Source organism: Harpegnathos saltator, unplaced genomic scaffold (genome assembly GCF_003227715.2).
Source record: "Harpegnathos saltator strain DR-91 unplaced genomic scaffold, Hsal_v8.6 scaffold429, whole genome shotgun sequence".
Lineage (NCBI taxonomy): Eukaryota > Metazoa > Arthropoda > Insecta > Hymenoptera > Formicidae > Harpegnathos > Harpegnathos saltator.
Window position 1 is genome coordinate 1,533 of NW_020230238.1, and position 23,468 is coordinate 25,000.

General features: G+C 38.0%; 2 protein-coding genes across 13 annotated transcripts; one reads left to right on the top strand and one right to left on the bottom strand.

The window, feature by feature from the left end:
- Positions 1 to 11,201: 11,201 nt before the first annotated feature.
- Positions 11,202 to 16,116, bottom strand: LOC105188236 (cytochrome P450 6A1). Of its 11 annotated transcripts, XM_025301542.1 has the most exons (9): positions 14,789 to 14,904; positions 14,697 to 14,706; positions 14,091 to 14,266; positions 13,842 to 13,906; positions 13,317 to 13,699; positions 12,542 to 13,064; positions 12,007 to 12,228; positions 11,581 to 11,832; positions 11,313 to 11,479 (listed from the first exon to the last, which is right to left on the bottom strand). In XM_025301542.1, exons 5-9 carry the CDS (start codon positions 13,647 to 13,649, stop codon positions 11,313 to 11,315), a joined length of 1,497 nt encoding a protein of 498 aa, XP_025157327.1. In that variant the 5' UTR covers positions 13,650 to 13,699; positions 13,842 to 13,906; positions 14,091 to 14,266; positions 14,697 to 14,706; positions 14,789 to 14,904. The 11 variants fall into 11 exon arrangements, with proteins under 11 accessions (XP_025157326.1, XP_025157327.1, XP_011147917.1 ...); XM_011149615.3 differs by lacking the exons at positions 14,697 to 14,706; positions 14,789 to 14,904 and adding an exon at positions 15,979 to 16,116; XM_025301544.1 differs by lacking the exon at positions 14,697 to 14,706 and having other exon boundaries at positions 13,842 to 13,900; positions 14,091 to 14,263; positions 14,789 to 15,320.
- A 2,945-nt stretch (positions 16,117 to 19,061) lies between these two features.
- LOC105192671 (pre-mRNA-splicing factor 38B) lies at positions 19,062 to 23,211 on the top strand. 2 transcript variants are annotated; one of them, XM_011156945.3, is made up of 6 exons: positions 19,062 to 19,379; positions 20,113 to 20,396; positions 21,274 to 21,437; positions 21,715 to 22,236; positions 22,508 to 22,744; positions 22,949 to 23,211. In XM_011156945.3, exons 1-6 carry the CDS (start codon positions 19,349 to 19,351, stop codon positions 23,013 to 23,015), a joined length of 1,305 nt encoding a protein of 434 aa, XP_011155247.2. In that variant the 5' UTR covers positions 19,062 to 19,348; the 3' UTR covers positions 23,016 to 23,211. The 2 variants fall into 2 exon arrangements, with proteins under 2 accessions (XP_011155247.2, XP_011155248.2); XM_011156946.3 differs by having other exon boundaries at positions 19,064 to 19,379; positions 21,286 to 21,437.
- Positions 23,212 to 23,468: the final 257 nt, after the last annotated feature.

Sequence of the window (23,468 nt, forward strand, 5' to 3'; positions counted from 1 at the left end):
GTACGTACCGAGACGGCGATGGCCGGATGGGAGGCCCCAGCCAATCAGAAGCCGGGAATTCGTCTCCCACCGAAAAGCGGCTACATGCTGCGGCGACGCAAAATGGCCTCCAGTTAGACTCGGGCACTCAAGCCGCACGGACCGCGTCACTCTCCAGCAATATACTGCGTCATTGTCGCGGCGTTAGTAATGTTCGAACGCCTAATTAACGCGGACGCGAGGTCCTCTCATTAGCGAGTGTAGTCTGTATCGACACGCGAAAATTTGCGGCTTCTCGTGTAATTCTGATGACGTGTCTCGACGAAATCGCGAAAAAATATTTCGCGGTCGGGCACGAATTACAAGCTTACGTGTACGCGGACGCGAAAGGCCTATTATCCGAACGTCATTAATAGTTTAATTGTGCAGTGTTTAATAGTGCAATGACAGTGTCCGTGACAGTGAGCGATCCGAGGGATTACATTCACAATGAGGGATGAGGCGACGTTCCGAGACACAGGGATTATTTCGGTCGAGGATTATGATGCCGCGAGTAAAGGACACCAGTAAGAATACGACAATGTAAGTCGCATGCATTGAGTACCATGTATTTATTATTTTTATATGATAACTAATCTAAATACGTTAACATGAAATATTATTATCTAAATTTCTATTTTTATAGAAAAAGATAACAATTTAACCAAATAAAAATAAACCAAAATCAAATTATATCATTTTATTTGTATCTTCTCCAAAAATAATGGTATCACAAAATTTGCGTCAAGCATTACAAAATCATTTCAAGTTTGCTTACTCTCCTTACGGGATTCAAATTTAAATGTCCATTTGTAAAAGAATATTTTCGAAAGCACACAACTGTTGTCTCCGTTTCTTGTTGTCATCTTTTTTCGTCAGCTCTTTCAAGAGCTCCATGTCCTATCTAGACTTTCAATGTCAATGAAGAAAAAAACCGTAGCGAATATTCTCCACTCATTCCGATCAAACATTCTTTCTCTATCGCTGCTTACCAACCAGGAACGCTAAATTTTTGTTCCAGACGTTGCGAGAAGCAAGTCCGGCGGACGCTGATGCCGCACCGGAGGATCTGGTTCGGGCAGAGCAGGGTCGGCCGGAAGGTAAAGTTTACAAGTTTTTTACACATCTTTGTCCAACCCTTTAACATCTTTGCTTTTGCAACTTATTCCTCATCAGCTTTCTTGAAAGCTTCATATCTCATTTGAATTTTCAATGTTGAAACTAAAATATTGAGATAAATATCCCATATCAAAATATTTCCGTATTTCCGATTTACCTCGATCAAAGATATTCTCTCTCCACCACAGATTATCAACTGGGAAAACTACATTTCTGTTTTAGTTGTTGCGGAAAGTAACAACAATCCGGCAGATGCGGATGCCGTACCGGTGGATCCGGTTCGGGCCAAGCAGAGTCGATCGGAAGGTAAAGTTTACAAGTTTCCTATACATCTGTGTTCAACCCTTTACGATCTTTGCCTTTGCAACTTGTTCCTCATCAGCCCTCTTGAAAGTTTCATGTCTCATTTAAATCTTCAATATTGAAATATAAATATTGAGATAAAAATCCCACATCAAAATATTTCCGTATTTTCGATTCGCCCGATCCAAGATATTCTCTCTCTACCGCAGGTTATTAACCGGGAAATTATTTTTCTGTTTCAGTTGTGCGGAAAACAACAGCAATTCGGCGGACGCGGATGCCGCACCGAAGGATTCGGTTCGGGCCAAGCAGAGTCGGCTTGAAGGTAAGTTTACAAATTTACTATAATCCTCTGTTTGACTCTTGGCGATCTAGAGCTGGGATATAATTTCCGACTCGACTTGAATTACGATCGCAAAGGGTAAACTACAATTTTACTCGCCCGCACTCGTTGGTCTGATCTCATGAACGAATGTGAATTTTTTGTTACAGAGTTGAAGCGGAACGTGGCCGGCTCTGACTGCAAGTCGTTTCGGTGAGTAAATGCAAAACAAAAAGAAAAACAAAATTCCGCATGACGGATATGGTGTGACTAGATGAAATATCGTTCGTCAATGCGAATTGCAAATAGATTCTTGCATGTGTGTGTTTGTGACGTTGAATTCAATACATTGCTCGAAACAATTAGGGAATTATTTGTTCACGATATCCTGCATTACATACGAGATTTAAAATAATGAATGATTCTCTATTGATATTCAGTCATCTGAATAAGAAATATTCTGTACAACCGCGATGTACAAACACGAAATCGTCATCAGCTGCTTTATTTTTATTTTTCAAGCGGGCCGCAGAATTATTTAACGATATAATTATTTGACAATATTCAATTGTCCGTGTAAAATATATTCATTCGCATAAATGCCGATACCGTTGCTGCTTTTCTTTTATTTGCAAAACAGGCTGTAGAATTATATGGCAATATTGTCCATTCATCACGATCCCTATTGTCTCGAGCAGCGTATAATGCGCGCACAGATTGCGCAAGCGCACGCCGAGCTTGAGGTATCCTCGCTCGCGTGCCTTTGAATATCGCGACCGCGGTTATCAAAATACGCATTTTTACCCGTGCTCCAACAAAGAACACTTAAATTCTCATTTCGCCAAAGTATCGCGAATGTAAGCTTCGTCGTGACGGAACTATCATGCGTGAAAACGTTGCCCCGCTTCTCTATTTTTGCGTTCCCTTGAAGCGACCGGCTTTTGATTATCTAATCTTTCCTCACGTGCATTCGTGAATATTGCACTCGTAGATATCGATAATACCGCATTTTCGTGACTTTTCCGATGCAATCGCGAAAAGCGCCGTAAAAGTCCGTTGGACGAGTCGATAAATTTTCACACAGTTTTTGCTCCTTGCCGATCGAGTTTATAAAGTCCATTTCGCAGCGCGTAAAAAGTTTCCACCGATGTCGACTTAAAACGTTCGTTATTTGACGCAAATATCGCCGCTCTAATACAAATATCGACCGCGTCGCGAAAGTGTAGCAATCACCGTGGGACGCGCTGCAAGATGAATGCTGCGCGACATGGAGAGCGGTAGCGGACATGGAAGAACATTGGTAGACCTGGTTGGACATTGGCAACGGGACATTACCAACATCATCATTGGTGAGCGTTTGACTCAATACTTACAGAGAGCTCTTTTATTATTATATTGTGCATGCCGCAAATTTGCATTGACATTTATAACGAAAAATATATTCCATGAATTATTGCCATATTTTATAGCTATATATTATTGCCATATATTGTTGCGATATATTGTTGCCATATATTGTTGCCGTATATTACTACTATATATTATTGCCACACATTGCCACGTATTATTCCCATATTATGGCCACCTGAAATCGCGCGAGCAATCGAGAACACTGAATTTACCGGTAATCGCAAAAGCGCGCGGTAGACGTCACAGATTGATGCCAGCAGCCCGCATCAGAGCTGCCCGATAACAATACTCTTGCTACAATTTAACTTTAAACTAAAGAGGTCTCCGATCGCAGGAAACTTTCTATCGCGGACTAATCCTTCGAGCAGAATATTCCCGAGAAGCGCTCCTCAGATAAACGCTAGTTATAAGCGAACATGCCCCGTTAGGGCCCCGACGCGGTCTTGTTGTCGCAGAAAATTAGGAAGAAAGGAGCTAAACATCCGACACCGTTGTGAAAAGAAGGACGATGACGTCCCTTCGCGAGTAAAATACTAAGCCCTTGCGAACGCGAACGTCAAATTCCATCACGGCTGCGAACGTCCTCCGATCAGTTTCTTCGCGGAAACGGCTCAAAACCTAGGAACGCGCTTTCGCCACAATATAGTCCTATATTAACCCTATTCACACAATAAACATCGACTTCTAACTCCAAGTAAAAGCGAAGATATCAACATTAAAATTAAAGAATTAAACTAAATTATATTTAAATTTAAACATGTAATCTTCGATATCTGATAAACGACTCAAAAAACAGGTACACGCTTTTGCCCTAAATCTCGACACTCAATTCACAATAGAAGCGGAGATATTAACGGTACAAGCTGAAAAATTTTAATCTCCGATATCCCCTAAACGGTTAGAGATACAGGCCTGGTTCTGGCACCAAATTAAATTCCTCTCAAAACCTTACATTTTGCCGTAAATGGCGACTCTCTACTCCCAGTAGAAGCGGAGATATCGACGGAGGAAGGCTGGATATCGACGGAGAAAGGCTGGAAAACTTTAAACTTCGATATCTCCTAAACGGTTAGAGATACAGGCCTGGTTCTGGCACCAAATTAAAGTCCTCTCAAAACCCTACATTTTGCCGTAAGTGACGACTCTCTACTCCCAATAGAAGCGGAGATATCAACGGAGAAAGCTTGGAAAACTTTAACCTTCGATATCTCCTAAACGGTTAGAGATACAGGCCTGGTTCTGGCACCAAATTAAAGTCCTCTCAAAACCCTACATTTTGCCGTAAGTGACGACTCTCTACTCCCAGTAGAAGCGGAGATATCAACGGAGAAAGCTTGGAAAACTTTAACCTTCGATTTCTCCTAAACGGTTAGAGATACAGGCCTGGTTCTGGCACCAAATTAAAGTCCTCTCAAAACCCTACATTTTGCCGTAAGTGACGACTCTCTACTCCCAGTAGAAGCGGAGATATCGACGGAGAAAGCTTGGAAAACTTTAAACTTCGATATCTCCTAAACGGTTAGAGATACAGGCCTGGTTCTGGCACCAAATTAAAGTCCTTTCAAAACCCTACATTTCAAAACCCTACATTTTCGACTACATGAACGACTCTCTACTCCCAGCAGAAGCGGAGATATCGACGGAGGAAGGCTGGATATCGACGGAGAAAGGCTGGAAAACTTTAAACTTCGATATCTCCTAAACGGTTAGAGATACAGGCCTGGTTCTGGCACCAAATTAAAGTCCTTTCAAAACCCTACATTTTCGAATACATGGACGACTCTCTACTCCCAGCAGAAGCGGAGATATCGACGGAGGAAGGCTGGATATCGACGGAGAAAGGCTGGAAAATTTTAAACTTCGATATCTCCTAAACGGTTAGAGATACAGGCCTGGTTCTGGCACCAAATTAAAGTCCTCTCAAAACCCTACATTTTGCCGTAAGTGGCGACTCTACTCCCAGTAGAAGCGGAGATATCAACGCAGAAAGGTTGGAAAACTTTAACCTTCGATATCTCCTAAACGGTCAGAGATACAGGCCTGGTTCTGGCACCAAATTAAAGTCCTTTCAAAACCCTGCATTTCAAAACCCTATTTTCGACTACATGGACGACTCTCTACTCCCAGCAGAAGCGGAGATATCGACGGAGGAAGGCTGGATATCGACGGAGAAAGGCTGGAAAACTTTAAACTTCGATATCTCCTAAACGGTTAGAGATTGCACATGCTATCATCTATTCCTTGTCGTTAACTTCCATGGCAATAGAAATCTTAAAATCTTTAAGAATTTTTATCTCTGAACTGAGACTGTCCAACGACTCGAAATTTTCTAAGCATAATATCATTGTGATTTAGTTCTAATTTATTATTTTAGTTGGCCTCTCAATAGCTGTTTAACATGTGTTGTCTCCTATACCTTGTCATAAATTTCATGACAGTAGAAATTTCTCAATCTCCAACAATTGAAATATAGAAGACTACAGATACCAATTAACAGGCAACCTAAAATTGAAAATTGGAACTATATAACAATCTTTCATGCATAGAAAAGCGCGAGTCGCTGAGTAGTTTCTGCCCTCAGATAAAAATTCATAAAGATTTTGATTGCGATGAAATTTACGACTTGGTATAAGAGACATCATTCATAGAGAAACAATTAAAGGGTAAACCAAAATAATAAATTAGGGCTTTATTAACAATATTAGGCGTAGAAAAGAGTGAGCCTATGCAGTTAACAAAAACTTAGGAATAAATTGTTGAAAATTGAGAAATTTCTCCTGCTATGAAATTTATGACAGGGTACAGATGACAATACGTGTTGAAAACCTATTGAGGCCCAATAAAATAATAAATTAGGACTAATAAACAATGATATTATACCCAGAAAAGACCAAGTCGTTGAATGGTCTCGGTTCAGAAATAGAAATTCTTAAAGATTTTAAGGTAACAATTGCGATGAAAGGTTACAATTACGATGAAAGGTTACAATTGCGATAAAAGATCATAAAAGGCGACGTTATAGCTCTTGTTACAAATCTCTTACACATTATTTATTGATTGTCGTCGAAATAACGCTCATATTATATCGATTAATATATTTATAGCGATTTATATCGTTTATAGCGATGTAAAGGCATATTTAACGACCTGTCGTCAAAACGACCTTTATATTGCTACAATATATATATAGTATGTCGTCAAAACAACCTTTATATTGCTACAATATATATACATGTCGTCAAAATTACCTTTGTATAATTGCAAAGTGTACGTTTTACGTATAGTGTCGTTGAAACTGCCTAACCATCAAAGAAGTCGTCGAAACTACCACTTTGTACTTTTTTTTTACATAGCTCAAAAATTAAACAGAATTTTTGAAAACGATTTGTTGTACGTTACTTCTGGGATATTTATGTGTATTTTGATATAAAATCTGGAAATAGTCGTCAAAACTGCCCCTGGACATATATATATATATATATAAAGCAAACTATGTTTTGTATAAATTTGTTTACTGGTTACACTTACTATAACTATAAGACGTTTATGTTAGGTTGTACGCATTAGAAAGTAATTAACAAACATGTATTTATACTTATAATATAATTTTAACATGTACCTTATGAATATAATTAAGATTATATAGCAAAGAAAGTACATAATTCTTCATATTGCACGAATAGATACACCAACTAATATTAACATCGCATCACTGTTAATGTTGGTTGATGAGTTTACTTGTATAATATGAAGAAATTATTTCTTTGTTATATACTCTCCTCATTCCATTATAAATTATAAGTCACACTACATATATATAAATAAGTCGATGTTTTTATTACTTTTTAATGTGTGAAATTTAGCATAAGCATCTTGTAGTTAAAGTGAGTGTGGCCAATAAGAATAAATAATGTTCCTCTTAAAATGAGAGTTGAGATATTCTACGTATAAGAGGAATTTTATTCTTTATATAAGAGGAATTTTATTTCTGCATATAAGAGGAATTTTATTCTGTACATAAGAGGAACTTTATTCTTTGTATAAGAGGAATTTTTTCCTGTATAAATGTATGTAAGAGGAATTTTATTCTTTTTTTGAGAGGAATTTTAATTCTGTATATGAAAGAAATTTTATTTTTTGTATAAAAGGAATTTTATTTCTAAGTATAACAGAAATTTTATATTAACGGCAACAAGATTCTTATAACATTCTTATAATAATCGATTGTGGTTGGTCTATTTCTTACTGCTTACGCTTAGAACCTTATTCTTGCAGCCATTGTAGATGGGCCATCGCTATGGCGAAGTTGAACATGTCCAACTTTTACCGCTCGCATCAAGCGAATAGCCGAGCGACTTTAGCAGCAGCGTCAAAAGAAACTCCGTGTAAAGACGGTAGCGAATAAATCAGCGGGCAGCTAGCGAATATTCAGCACACTGCGCGTGCGCGAGACGTGCATACGGCCGGCAAACGATCGTAAGTTCGTGTTCTCAGTGCGGATAATATTGTCTTAATATTGTTGCTGCTTATTATCAAAATATAATGTCGGTAAAATTAACCAGACTGAGGAATAATGATATAATATTCCTCGAAGTTTTGGAAAATTACCCAATAATTTGGAATATTAAATTAAAAGAATATTTCAACAAACCCATGCGAGATGGGCAGATAGCCATGATGCAAGCACGACAGCAGCTTGAACTATGTCATTCCTTGACGCCATGATCCTTTTAACTGACGTTCCCGCAAAATTCTCCTTAAAATGCTAGTGACTGAACGCTGTTTATCAGCATCGTGTAGTAGATGCTCTGGCGCTAGCGACTTTGTCAGCCAGAAATTCGCTCTAGGAAAACGAGCAGCTAGCGACAAAAGAACCCAGCGTCAAAAGTAGCATCGTGTTTACACCCTAAAGGATGATAGACGAACCCCGCGCTTACTCAGATCACGACAAGACCGCAGATACGAAATTTGTATCACCAGATCCGAACCATTAACCTCAAACCCAGCAGATGTATCGGCGCCACCTTCAACTCAGCAGAGTGTTATAGAGCGGTGGTTCGAATACAAATCATAAGAAAAATCGCTCTAGGAAAGCCTAGAGAGGAGGATTGGGAGACAGAGTAGTAATATCACGGAAGACAAAGTCGAACGAACAGATATCGCAATCAGCGTCAGGCCAAACGAAGGCGCGAAGCTTCCCATCGCGTCCGATTATATCCCCTGGTAGCCGAATCCTGACTGCGAGCAGCGAAATCGTGAGGCGTGCCACGTAGCGGCCGCGGTCGGTACCAGTCGCCACACGCGGGGCGCCGGCCGGAGTCCCACGCGCTCGCCAGCCAGCTTTCCGCATGGCAGCACGTGCCATACGAAACATTACCCATTTATCTCTTCTTATAATTTTGTTTCGTTAATTTTACGATTATTTGTAAAATTTACTATTAATTTGATTGTCGGAATAAAAGGAAAGGTATGTAATAAATATTCTGTCTACTAATTGAATCAAAAGGGACACTTAAAACATGCCCTTTTGTTTCAATATATATCGCTAGAATTTTGAACATGCGATTTCTGGGATATACTTATTAGCTAAAGTAGAATCAAAATTAGATACAGCCTTTACTTTTGTTTTGCAAGGTTTCTTAAAGTTTTACTTTATCTCCTTTTTCTATTCTTAATTTCAGATATTCGTTCTTCTTAAAGTTTATAATATGTATTTCTACCTTGCAAGTATCATCTGTAATTAAGCCGCAGCTTATGACTTGTTCAATTTGTTATTATGTATAGCGGTAGTAGAAAATTGGTTTTCACGAATCCTTCCAATATTATAACATATATAAATAAATATGTAATAATTACTAAAATTAATTGTATTTTTGTATTAACATTGTAATATACATTGTATTATACATTGTATTAACTAAAACATCTTTAAGTATTTTTATTAATACAATATATAAACAATACATAAACTGTTTTGAATACCCAGGAAACACAAGGTATCATCGATGTTATAATGTCAGCTGCATATATGTTACGTAACTGTTACTTTGTTATATAACAATGCAATTGTTATGTAACATACTATATGATTTAGTTGGCATTGTTACATCGATAATACTTTGTGTTTACTGGATATAAATAAAAATATATGCATATAAGATTTCCGTTAAGCTTACGAATTATTAGACTTATATACAAAGTTTAAGATTATTAGAATTAGATTGTGACAAATTAGATTGTGACTGAATTTAGTATATACATATAATAACGTAAGATGTTCACCTTGCGCAGGCACTTTGCTAAGATTTATTCAAGATGTTATTTTAGTATACTTCCTAGGTAACATTCGGGAGATTTTAACCGTTGATCATTGTATATTAAAAAGTTCTATATCGCTCAATATTTCTATGTAATGAAACATTAAATCTATGTAAATGATGTTAAATCTATGTAAAAAACCAAACTCATAATCAAAAATAAGTAATAAACCCTAAATAAAAACTAAAAATGTCTATATAATAAGAAAGAAAATGTCTGTGTAATAAAAAATGTTATTTCTTGTTCAACATTTTGGTCTCATGATCGGAGACTTGGTGCCTGAGGTAGAAGAAGCTTGACAGTTATACATCTGTTTGGTTCAAATTTTAAATATTGTTATTGCTCCATTTGTAGACATAAATTTAGACACATATCTTGCAACTCTGATTGCTGAACATCATGAATTATATTGTAAATTATTTTCCAAGGCATTGAAACCCAAACACAACATCCTGGTTCATTATCCTAGAATCATGAATTATATTGGTTCTCTTATTCATGTATGGTCAATGCGAATGGAAGGAAAGCATCGATCAGTGATAAAGCAAGTAGCTAAGGCTATGACTCCGTCGGAAAAATATATAACTTCTGTCGGAAAAAGCTGCCACTAACAATCGCTAAAAAATAGTTATTAAGTCTCTCAGCTCGTTTTTTGTCTAAGCGGGGCTGTCAACGAGACGTAGTTTTTCATTTCAAAGAAAAGATTCTGACTGATTGCTATAACTATAATGATTTCCAATACCTTCTTACCTTCTGGTATTGAGGACTCTGTAGTAATTAAAGAAGCAACTATGTATCTTCAACACTCAGTATAAAAGAAATATGGTGCTTGCGATAGACAATGAAAATGAATTGCCTCTCTTTGGATTATTGCATTGGATTGTAAAATCGCAACTGCTTTCCTGTTTTTTCTTTTCTTTTTTACATTTCATATTAATGTTGGTATATATAGACAAAATATATAGAAAATTATTTTTGAATGTAAAAGATATGACATATACAGTATACTACATATTATCAGATTGTTAATAAATAGATTGTAATTTGAATTGGTATTTTCAAAGTACGCTTTTTCTATTGTATTATAAATGTGCAATATTGCTCATTGTTAAATAAAAACGTTACAATATACTAAAATATTAATATTATAGCTATAAGTAGATTCAGGTGGGAAATAAAAATCTAAAACACAACTGTGATCAGACTTTTTGTAAAATATTTATTACGTTACAAGATATAAAATAAGTATACTAAGTTTGTTTCACCTGATTGAAATTAAATTATAAGACAGATATATTTAGTAGAACATCCTATACAATATCAAAGAATATGCTTCAAATATGTATACATAATGGAGAATGTAATTACTTGTTCGCATATTAATATTTCTATTCGTTTTACTTTTACACGACATAATAAAACTCATCTCACCAAACGATCGCTTTGCAATCACGCTACCACATTTTTTAATCCCCAATTCGTCATATGCGAACAAAAAAAATTTATAAAATGTAACAGTGGCCACATTCAGCAGAAAAAACTGCTTACTAAGCGCTTAGTGATTATTATCTATGATTGGAGTATTCTTTTACATCTTTGACGAATCCAGGGGAATGAACCAGGAACGATAATCACTAAGCGCTTAGTAAGCAGCTGTTTTTGCTGAACGCGGCCAGTAACACTCCATTAGCATTGAACTTGACATGCAAACTGTTTTCAAAAACGTATTTATTGATCAGTTTATTGTATGTCCAGCAGCAGTAACTTTCCTTATTTTCAGCGCACCCTTAAAAAGAACGTGTATATCATAAATATCTTACTTTCAATTAATTTTTCTTATTTTCAAATATATTCCACCCATTGGCGTTAATAAAAACGCTTTAGGATCATTCGCGTAAGGTAATTGAGTTTTTTCACATATTTCAATGCTATACTTTCGCAATATCTTTACAAGTCCCACTTTGATTTGATACGCAGCGAAGCGAGAACCTGCAAACCGTAAACAGCCATTGAAACCATTTGAAACTGAGCCAACCTAATGCTTTATCTTTTTCTCTAAATAGTATTGAGAAAAATCTACTCCACCACACCGATGCAATTTCTCGGACCGCTGCCAAAAGGAAGATAATACATTGTATTCCTGTTTTGCATAACTTCTCCCTTGAATCTCTCTGGATCAAAAATATCTGGATTCGGATAGATATTTGGGTCTCGTTGAATCGCGTAAACCGGTATCCATACAGGTTGACCTTTGGGTATATTAGTTTTAACACTGTCGAAGGTATAACTCGATGTGGACTGCCTCATCAGAAATGTTGCCGGTGGATATTTCCGCAAAGTTTCTACGCACATTAACGTACATTGAATAATGAAAAAAAGTGCACAAGTTAGAAATATATATGTATTTATACTAAATCTAATTTATATTTGACTCAAAGAACCAGCCATCTCTACCGTGTATCAAATAATATAACAACATTTACCACCTCTTTCAATTTCCTTCACAAACGACATACCTCTCAAAACTTTATCCAAGTAATTCATCTTCTTGACATTGTCGTATGTCAAAACATCCTCATCTTTCGCACACTCTTGCTCAATTTCTTCGCGTAGTGTATCCTGTATTTTATGATTTTGCGCCAATTCGTAAAGGGCATGGGTCATGGCCGACGATGAGCTTTCAAAACCAGCGAGAAAAAAGATGAATGCTTGAGAGGCGATTACACTGTCGGTCAATTCTAAAATATATTTGTACTGAATTAATAAATCCGTTTCTTTTGTCAACGATTCATTATTACAAATAATTCAACGTTCAATTCATCGTTTAAATAATTAAAAAGTCTTGTACATATTATCAACAACAAAGATTACTTAGTCATGATGTGACAACACCTTGCTTATTCGATTTTATTTATTTTATCATATATTATTATCTCTTGTCTCAACTTGTACTTGTAATTTTCCGTGTAACATTATCTTAATTTGTGCTATAAGAAACATAAACATATACAATCTTTTTCTCTTTATATTATCTAAATAATCGATATTTACCGATGTCGATTTTGTCTGGATGCCTTTTTAATTCGCGCAACACATCGACGAAATCGTGTCTAATAATATTGTTCCTTTCTCTGTACTCGATATTCTCCATGATAATGCGTGTAAAAAATTTCGTTACCTTCGTTTGTGGTAAAACATAACCGAGAATATCAAACAACTGTGGTGCATTTTGCTTGATTTTCAGTCGTATCAAGTTGTACCATTTCGGGTCAAATACTTCTCTTCCCATTTTGAGAAATTCGCTCTCCACATCCGACAGAGAATTCGTATCGATACCGAAAGCACAGCTACTAATAACATCAGTCGTATATTTGGCCGTTAATGCGCAACACTCTATGATCTCGCTCCTGCTCACCAGTTTTTCCACATATCTTTCCAAGTGTTCGGAGCATTTCAATATTAGAAGGAACATTTCCCTCAGCTTGCCCGATGTAAAAACAGGAGACAACTTTGTCCTTAAGGGTCTCCATCTTTTCTCCTCCAAAGCTACTAGATGTTGCGATAACGGATCAGCCTGAAACAAGTGTCTCGAATTAAATTTAACTATTTTCTACACACGTACAAATTATTGCGTTTATTTATACACAATTGCGTTTAATTATACAATTTTTCTTCCAGAAACCCAACATAAATTTCACGAGTTGTAACATTTCCCATTACCTAATGTGCACTGTTCGATACAATGTTCCGCATATTTTCCACAAAGACCGATTCTCCATAGATGTTACACTTACATCGGATATTGCATAACTGACAGCGATCTTACCCTTTCGTGAGTAGTAAATCCTCTTTCGGGAAAATTTGAGAAATCTTTGATAAGAATATCCTTGATTAAATCTGGATCTTTTACGATAAGGACAGGAGTCCGCCTAACGAATATACCAATCATAGGCTCATCTTTGTAGACGTTACATATTTCCATCAAATAATTACACATTGCCTTCCTAGCGAACATAACGTCCTTAACATTACCGAACAATGGTATTGGTTGTGGACCGTGAATGCCACGTGACTTCCAAAAGCCAAAGGTTGATGTAAAGTAGTAATAAAGTGCGAGGATTACGGCAACGATGCCATATAATATTCCCAATGATTCCATATTCTTGCTTTGGAGACCAGTCCTTTTGTTGTTCGTTGATTAGAAATTATCTTTATCGAGGAGAAAAATAATATTATATATAAGTAAAAATTACTCTCTGACGTGAAATTAATAAAAATTAACGTCCTTTATTAAAATATTAAAATATAGTAAATTATTAAAATATAGTAAAGATATATAAAAGATATATACATTTATTCATATGATTGTATCCCATTCTCTCAGGATACAGGATGTCCCATCGGAAATTGCTGAAACTAATCAACTGTCATTTTCGAATGTATTCAGTTGTTATAAAAACAAAAATTGCATCGAGAAGATAAGAGTCTACAGTTTTTAACGGGGAAACACTCTGTATATTATATGTACATCTACATATATTGTTATTTGTTCACGATGAATTAACTGCAAAATATATATTTCACGTTAAATATAACATACTTTCTTCATTGTTTTACCATCGCCACGAAAATTGTCGCGCTGTTACATCATAGCTACATTACGTTTCGTTTCTCAATAAACAGCTGCAAACGAACACACGCCGTCGCACTTCTCTCAACGCTATTACGCTTATGGAGCGTACTTTTTAGATTTGGTCCACTTCCGACGTTTTCCTACTGAAAGCATCGTTCCAATTTTATCAATTTTATAATTAAATGCCGATGACGGAACGACTCTTTCGAAAGCAAAACGCCCATATTTAATCCAGTTTGTCGGAGGATTCAACCTGCACGTTGCTGCATCCGACATATTGTATGCTACATTCAATGTCCAATAAGAGATTTCGGTTTTAGAGTTTCTACCTAAGAAAATTTTTGTCTCCGAAAAATGAATTTTCATCTATTGGTTATCCGATGCTATATGTCGCATATTGAACGCGGTATGAATCCTCTATAATATTTTACTATATACGACACATTTGTTGGATACGTCGATTATGCCGCCGCATAGAACATTTCTAAAATGTCCAACAAAAAATGTTTAGATCCTTATAAAGAAATCACATTGCGCACGGCATCCGATTCAGACTCCATTTTAACGAAATACCTGTTCTTCACTGTGACAAGAAGTAATTAAATTATTCGTCTTATACTATCTTCTACAATTACATTTATTTAACAAATTTCTTCAACTCTTACCTCTCTCTCAAAATTTCCTGACAACTTCTCTTGAAAGCACACATGCAGTAATTACAGTTACTGATTTGTTGAAAAGAGAAGAGACACAAAGATCGTATTCTCTCTTCGTTACATGTCGACCTTCGCGTTCTCTCCACGGAATTTATATGAATGCACGGCTAGGTATATATGTCGTTGTGTTAGAAAAAATGGCATTGCCTCAGCAAACGTATAGGAAATGCATTGACCGCTAGGTAGCATTTAGCAAATGATCTTACAACAGTTGCGAAACTACTTTCTCTAAATTTCTTTCACTAAACTGCTTTCACTGCGCTACTCCCTTTGCTACTTTCTCTGCTGTAGCAGGATTCTATAACTCGTTAACGATAACGACATTATCGTTGCGAAAGTATTAAGTAAGTATAATACAATATATGGCAGAAAAGATGCTCAATGACGCATCATGCTAGTGACATTGTCGTTATGAAGTTACAGAATCCCGCCTCTGAACGGTTGACACAATTTAGAAAAGTTTCCAGATAGAAAATAATTCCATCTTTTTTTTCTGTTTTTTTTAGATAACACGGCAGAAATGAAAACGAGAGTAATTGAATTATTGAAACCCCCGATAACCCTCCCCCCCCCCCTTTTATCCCCCGGATCGTTTTATAATGCAAGGCAGCGATAATGCCTTTCTCTTTCGATTAAAGTATTTTTGTCCTAGCGCACTATGGCAACATCAAGCATAGCGTTAATCCGATTATGAATACCACCTCCAATTCTAAGAATGTCGGAAATATCGCAACATCCTAGATTGCAATATCTTTTGAATATTCAAGATAATATATTATTATATGTATTACGAAAATATTCAAATGTAATCTGTTTGTTTTCGAAGAAGCTCTAAACTGGTGCAATAAGTTGAAATGAAACAAATATACATTCGATCGCTATAAAAATTTATTATTTGTAGCTAAAATGTGTGTGTGTGTGTGTGTGTGTGTGTGTGTGCGTTTGACTGCACTAGCTTGTCTAGCTGTCTTTCCCTCTTTCCTACATCACAGTCACTGCTAAATATACGTTTCTCTTTTCAAATTTCAAAAGTATACATTGATTACACAGCTACAAAAAACAGACCTTAGGTCCGCTCGTTTTCGAAGAATTTCTGAACTAGCGCAATTGCCTAGAGTGAAACATTCTTATATACTTACGTTCACTCCAATTTATCACTAGTGTGCATTAACTCAAAAGTTCCCCGAAAAGAAACAGACCCACGTCCCGACTATCCACTTTCTTAGTACGCGAATTGAAAGTACTTCCTGGAAAAGATTGTTAAATTTAGTTACATTTCAACAGGTTTTTCGATTGAATATATGAATATTTCCTCATTTTGTTTAAACATAAAAACTCAACGTTTCATACTTTTCGTTGCTACTATTATGGTTTATAACTTTTTTAACTTACACTCAAATTTAAAAATATTTTTCACTTAAAATATTATTAGACAATTAATACTCTCCTTTAATATACTGTTTTACAAATTTTATTAAGCCTTTTGCCACTTTTCTTCACAATCACTATTTGTTTTCTTCATTTCTTCAATTATAACTCAAAGTCTCCAAGACATTTGTGTCTACGCCACAATCACTACTTATTTGACACTCGTATATGCCATCCTTTTGCTCTCGTAATAAGTGACAGCGCTGACGTATGAAGCAGTGGTTGTCTTTCTCCTCAAGTTGGAGCGCGTTCCGAAGTCAACAAAAAATCGGTGCACATACCTTTTAGTTCACAAGTGTACACTCAGAGGCAGGTATGGTGTCCCCCGGCGATGTCGTATACGCCTGTAAAACAATCGAAAGCGATGACAGGCATGTACGCATACGCATATGGGCGTACTGTACAGCGCGAAAGAAGTGAAGAAGGAGAAGTGGTGGGAGACGTTCCGATGCTGCATCCTTATCGCACGTCGCACGATCGAGAGAGAAAGCATTATCAGACGTGGTACGGTTAATGGTGTCCCCAATAGCTGTCTCACTCACTCTACGCTTGAATGCAGGGAATATGAGTGAGACAGCTATAGAGACGCCACGCTGTCTCTATAGGTGTCTCGCTCGCTCTAATAGCCATGTATCGCGCTTTCCTCTTTTCTCATTAGCAGAAATGCCGATTAAGGAGGGAATCCTGTCTGTAGACCGGAAAAATAAGCTATTTTCACGAATTTTTTTTCGGAAACTAAGCAAACGATTGATTTCAAACTTGATAGAAACAATAATATATGTTTTATTGATAAGAATAAATTTTTATAGCGTTATAAAAGAGAAAAGCGCGATACATGGCTATTACAGCGAGCGAGACACCTATAGAGACAGACAACGCGGTGCATATAAAAAATTAATATTTTTTAATTTCGCTAGTTCACACGATAGATAGACATGTTTCGAATATGTAACTACATGCTGAAATCGATCGATCGACTTTTTTATATAAGAAAAAGGTTTTTTCTCTGGTTTCAGGAGATGCTGTATAGCGTTTCGTTATTATAATTGTAATTTTATTATTATTAAGTCTCCTAATTTTTTTTTATATTTTCAAGAGCGGAGCCTACATTTTAAGTAGCATTTTTATCTCACTTGCGTTTTTGTCCCAGTCCACCATATTTCGAGATTTTATAGGAACCGTGAAACGGCGCGCGCCTAAACACGTCACGTTATTTTTTGTGTATTTGCTACATTATTATTCATATAACGCTATAAAAATTTATTCTTATCAATAAAACATATATTATTATTTCTATCAAGTTTGAAATCAATCGTCTGCTTAGTTTCCGAAAAAAAATTCGTGAACATAGCTTATTTTTCCGGTCTACAGACAGGATTCCCTCCTTAATCGGCATTTCTGCTAATGAGAAAAGAGGAAAGCGCGATACATGGCTATTAGAGCGAGCGAGACACCTATAGAGACAGCGTGGCGTCTCTATAGCTGTCTCACTCATATTCCCTGCATTCAAGCGTAGAGTGAGTGAGACAGCTATTGGGGACACCATTAACCGTACCACGTCTGATAATGCTTTCTCTCTCGATCGTGCGACGTGCGATAAGGATGCAACATCGGAACGTCTCCCACCACTTCTCCTTCTTCACTTCTTTCGCGCTGTACAGTACGCCCATATGCGTATGCGTACATGCCTGTCATCGCTTTCGTTTGTTTTACAGGCGTATACGACATCGCCGGGGGACACCATACCTGCCTCTGAGTGTACACTGGAAAGCAAAACGATTTCGACAGTTTTTTTTCTAGTGACATGGGGTGCGTTCAGCGAAGAAAACCGCTCAGTGAGCGATTAATGACTAAAGCCAGCGGCATACGGTGCCGCTGGCTTAATTGGTCCTTACTGTTAAACTCTTAAGCCAGCTTGTTTTCGTGCTGGATTGCTTGCTAGATGAAAATACTGCGTTTTGATTGGTGCATTTCCATCCATCTTCGGAAATGCACCAATCACAACGCAATATTTTCATCCAGCAAGCAATCCAGCACGAAAACAAGCACCGTGTGCCGCTGGCTTTACACTCAGCCAATAACGTTGACGAATTATTCAAGTGGACGTAACGCATCCATGAGTAACCCGTATAATTATGAATTTGAGAATCACTTGCACGAGAGAGAGAGAGAGAGAGAGAGACCCGCGATCTTTTGTTTTGCGCAGTTTGATTAAGCAGTGATCCTCAAATTCCCAACTACACGAATTATCCACGTCATTAAAAAAAAAAAACTGTCGAAACCGTTTTGCTTTCCAGTGTACGTGGAACGTAAATCATGTTCTCAAACTCGCACAAAAAATTACGGACGATTTTTTTGTCTGCCATCATACATTGGTAATCAATGATTATTTTATGGATTACATATTAGGCCTGTTCGTTTTGTCTGCACTACTGAACTTGTGCAACAAATTGAAGTGAGAAAACCTACGTTTGTCTCACTTTAACTTAATGCACCAGTTCAGCAGTGCAGACAAAACGAACAGGCCTATTATCTTAAAGGGTACCTTGGATAAAACACGCAGCTCTGATAAAGTGGCTTTGTGTAACAAGATGTTCCTTGGTGGAAAATTGCCAAGATCAAGGCTGCGTTCTGATATTCATTGTCAGCACTAAAGATCTATCGTTCATGTTACACGTATATTATAAATTTTCGGTATTGACGATAAACATCGGAACGTAATCCCGGAAGCAAGCGGAAGAAAAGAATCACTGCTCGTGGACTTGCGCAATAACCTGTTGTGTGACAGCATTTGGTGCGTTCCGAAATACATAGAAAAATAACGGTCCAAACCGTTTTCTTTCCAAGTATACGTAGCGTGAACCCGTGTACGATCGCATCGTGTGCAAGAGTGTGTGCTACAGTTTTTCTTTTTTTTTTCGATCACGTATAAAGTCTTCGGTTTTTACAATTTCTTGGAATAATCCGCTTCTTCGATCTGTACCCCGCTTACTATAAAAAGCTTAAAAAAGCAGAGTGTTTGCTGAACGACTCGACGGATGTAGAAGGTTGACGCGATTCTTCTCAGCGTACTGTCTAAAAATGCAAATGCAAGATACCGAAGGTGCTGATGGTGAGTAAACGTACAGACATAGGTTGTTCACGTGTTGACAATACTTAATTTTCGATCATTTACTACATTGACTGGTCACAGCGAAACCGTTCATCGAAAATTTCCTTCCGCTGAGTGACATAACCTCCATTTCCCTGTCCGTGTACCTTCTTGAACTTTATTCTACCGATTTTGACATAACCATGGTATGGATAACTAGGACACTTGTATCCTTGTAATTGATAAGCTAAATTTATAATTCCAAAAAGATGCACTTCTGATTTTCATAAAATTCCTCAAGCGACCCTTGAAACAGAATTCATGAAAAGATTCTGTTTTTGTGCAACCAAGTTTATTGGTATGATTTTAGCCCCATCCCCCACCCTTTTTCTTTAACCAACACCGTATTAGGAAACTGTTCCATGCTTCTCCAATGCTAAATTATGTATGTGTTTCGCTCCAAAGTGAACAAATTCAATCTGAGGTAGTGGAAAAGAGCGAATCTAGAACAACCATTTTGCAAACAATTTTGCCTATTGAAAGTAGAATAATTCTAATCTGGAGATACACGCACGCGTGCACACACACACACACACACCACACATACACACACACACACACACACACACAGAGAGAGAGAGAGAGAGAGAGAAATTATCATTTTGAGTAATATACAGTTTGAACCAACTCTATTCTTTCTGCGCACAAAAATATCTTATTACCATTTCAAGATATATTCGAATCTTTGTTTCAGGCTCGCCGTGGAATAATTCTAGTGGCTGCGAGGAGGATCGTAGGCTACCTCAAAAGGAGGGTAAAAAGTCAAATGTGTTACCGCTATGGGGCAATGAGAGGACTATGAATTTGAATCCTTTGATATTGACCAACATACAGTCGTCACACTATTTCAAGGTGAATCTGTATGAGCTTAAGACCTATCATGAGGTAATCGACGAGATCTACTACAAGGTATCCCATCTGGAGCCCTGGGAGAAGGGTAGCAGGAAGACTGCGGGTCAGACTGGCATGTGTGGAGGCGTGAGTATGTTTTCTCAGAGGAACATCGTCCAATTTCAGTTTCTCTTTTGTCTTTTTCTTATTTATTTCTTTCTCCCTGTTCCTTCTCCTTATTTCTTTTCTCTTCTTCACTATTAATGGACTTGTTAGAAGTGTAAGAGGTTTGAGAGATACAGTACCTGCACGTCGCACAGACGTCACACTTGCACACAGAAAAATGATCATGTAACGCACTAGTCGGCGACCTGGATGAATATTGTTCCGACGGGTGGACAAATGGTGATACCATTTTGGGCGAGTTTCATACATTGACGTATCGATTCCTCGATACCTGAGCCATTCACTTTTGTCGACCGGCTTTGTCTTCTCTCTTCCTCTACCATAAACTACAATTGTTGAAAAATTAGGAGGAAGTGTGCTCCGAATATAAAACTTTACAATTACTCCTTGTACGTATAAGCAATTCGTAATTGACACCTTTTCTGGCTATACAAATTACAAAAATTTACCCAAGAGTGACCTTCGTGTCTCGGATTAGAGAATCGCCGAGTATGGCACCATCTTGTTAATAATCGATTCGTACGTGTGAAACGCGTGAGGTCGGCAACATCAACACGCGATCACATGCAAATCGACAACGGACATCGATCTAGAGCCCCGCAAGATTCTGAGCACACGCCATGTGCCGAGACATTGATTGTCACTGTGGTCGGACGTTTCAGAGATTCGAGCACCGACGGCGAGCAGAGTCTATCTCTTTACTCTCACTCGCTCGCTCTTTCTCTCTTTCACTTAACACAATCACCATCTTACTTATTGCAGAGTAGCATGTATTCGGTCCATATATTGTATAATAACACGAATGTGACTTAACTGACTGAGGGGGGTGTAAATTTAGCGGTTCATGCAGGTGCGAGGCGTAGGCGCGGGCGGCATCGTTTCCACGGCTTACTGTCTACTGTACAAACTCTTTACACTGAGGCTAACCAGGAAGCAATTGAACGGGCTCATTAATCATCCAGATTCGCCGTATATCCGCGCCTTGGGATTCATGTACATTAGGTGAGTCTCGTTTGTCATAGCGGACGAAGAAAGTAATCACGCGTTATCTCCTTCCCTTCTTTCTCCCTCTTTCTCCCCCCCCTCCCCCCATCCTTTTTCGAAATTAATTTGTAAAAACAACAAGAGAAAATATCGCTGTTCAATCCTGATTGTTGCGAGTTGAATTGGCGAAAATTTCTGCTTTTCTGTTTGATCTAAGATAGCAGCGTGAGTTACTTCAAGTTGTTCTCCCAACATTTGTTCCGTTCGAGTCAAGATAAACTATTGATTGCAACAGATACACACAACCGCCGGCGGACTTGTTCAGCTGGTATAGCGACTATCTGGATGACGAGGAAGAATTGGACGTAAAAGCTGGCGGCGGACAGACCATGAAGATGGGTGACATCCTCAAGCAGTTTCTTACTAAGCTCGAATGGTTCTCCACATTATTTCCGCGTATACCTGTACCGATTCAGAAGGATCTAGAATTACGGCTGGCGGAGCGTTTCCCTCAACAGACAATGAACGCACGTAACGCCAAGCCGCCAATTACGCTTAACAGTTCGCACGGCAAATACGGCAATAGTGTGGGGATTGGTAGCGGAAGGAAAGACAACGGCAATATGACGACAACGCGTAACCAACAGCATCATCATCACCATCATCATCATCATCATCATCATCACCATCAACAACAGCAGCAGCAGCAGCAGCAGCAGCAGCAGCAGCAGCAACAGCAGCAGCAGCAGCCCCGACACATTCCTGACAGCGAGGCTCAGTGGGGCGAGGCAGAGCGTACGAGTCACTGGCGTGCCAGGTGCGTCCACGTGGTACGAATACAACGATCACGTTACTAATACAATTTATCGCGATTCCTTATTTCCCCAAACTATTTTCCGACAATTCCGACATTCCGACGAAGCAGGGCCTTGTCTAGAACGAGCCTTGACTAGCTCTAGTGATACATTGGACTTGGCGAGAGGACTTGAGATTGATCAATCTTTCCGCCGATACGAACATAGATCGAGTCTCGCTGAGTCTCGAAACAACTGATGTCATACTTCCGTTCGAACGTGCTTTTTTTTCAGATCCGATGAGGATCGTAAGGACAAACATCGGGAACGTGATCGGGAGCGAGAGAGGCAGCGCGAACGCGATCGGGAGAGAGCTCGCGAACGGGATAGAGAGAGAGAAAGGCATTGCCGAAGGTCCAATAGCCGTGACAGAAGTAGAAGACAAAAGGATTACAGAAGCCGCAGCAGGGACAGGTTGCATAGAGATCGGAGCAGAGACCGTCATCGCGATAGAGATCGGCATCGAGACAGGTAAAGAGATGAGAAAAGACGGGCCAAACCCATTTACCGTCGAATGGTCCTTTGTGCTCGGTGTAATAATTAGCTGCTAGTATTAACGTTCGGAAGATACACCTCTGTGAATAAGAACTTAGTGAAAAGAGCTTAGAATTAAATATTTTTCACCATTTGATATACTACAAGGACTCAAAAACACAAATATCCTTAATGTTTCAGGAGGGGTTCACCGTACGATTATGCTGCGGAGTTGGCCCGTGAGCGCGAGAGACAACGAAGGGAGTGAGCAAGACCATCGCGACTACACACCATGTACATATTATATGAACGTAATTATTTGTACAAGCGTGTAACTATGGGGATTGAGAGTAACAGTAATCTAGAACCGAGCCATACTACTTTTCGTCATCGTCGTCATCATTATCATCATCATCATCATCATCATCATCATCATCATCATCATCATCCAACAACAACAACAACAACAAAATACCTTCACTATATATATATATATATATATATATATGTATGTATGTATGTATGTATGTATATATCCTGTTTGGTAACAGGAAAATTTACTTTGGGACGATGTGTAACCTAAATTTAATTCGTCTATATTCACGCGATGTAGTTTACATGTTTTTATAAAATAAATTCATCACTGTCACACACTGTTATCTTTCAATATTTTGTACATTTTCTCTGTCCCTTATGAGGTTTCGTCGAATTTGAAGCAAAA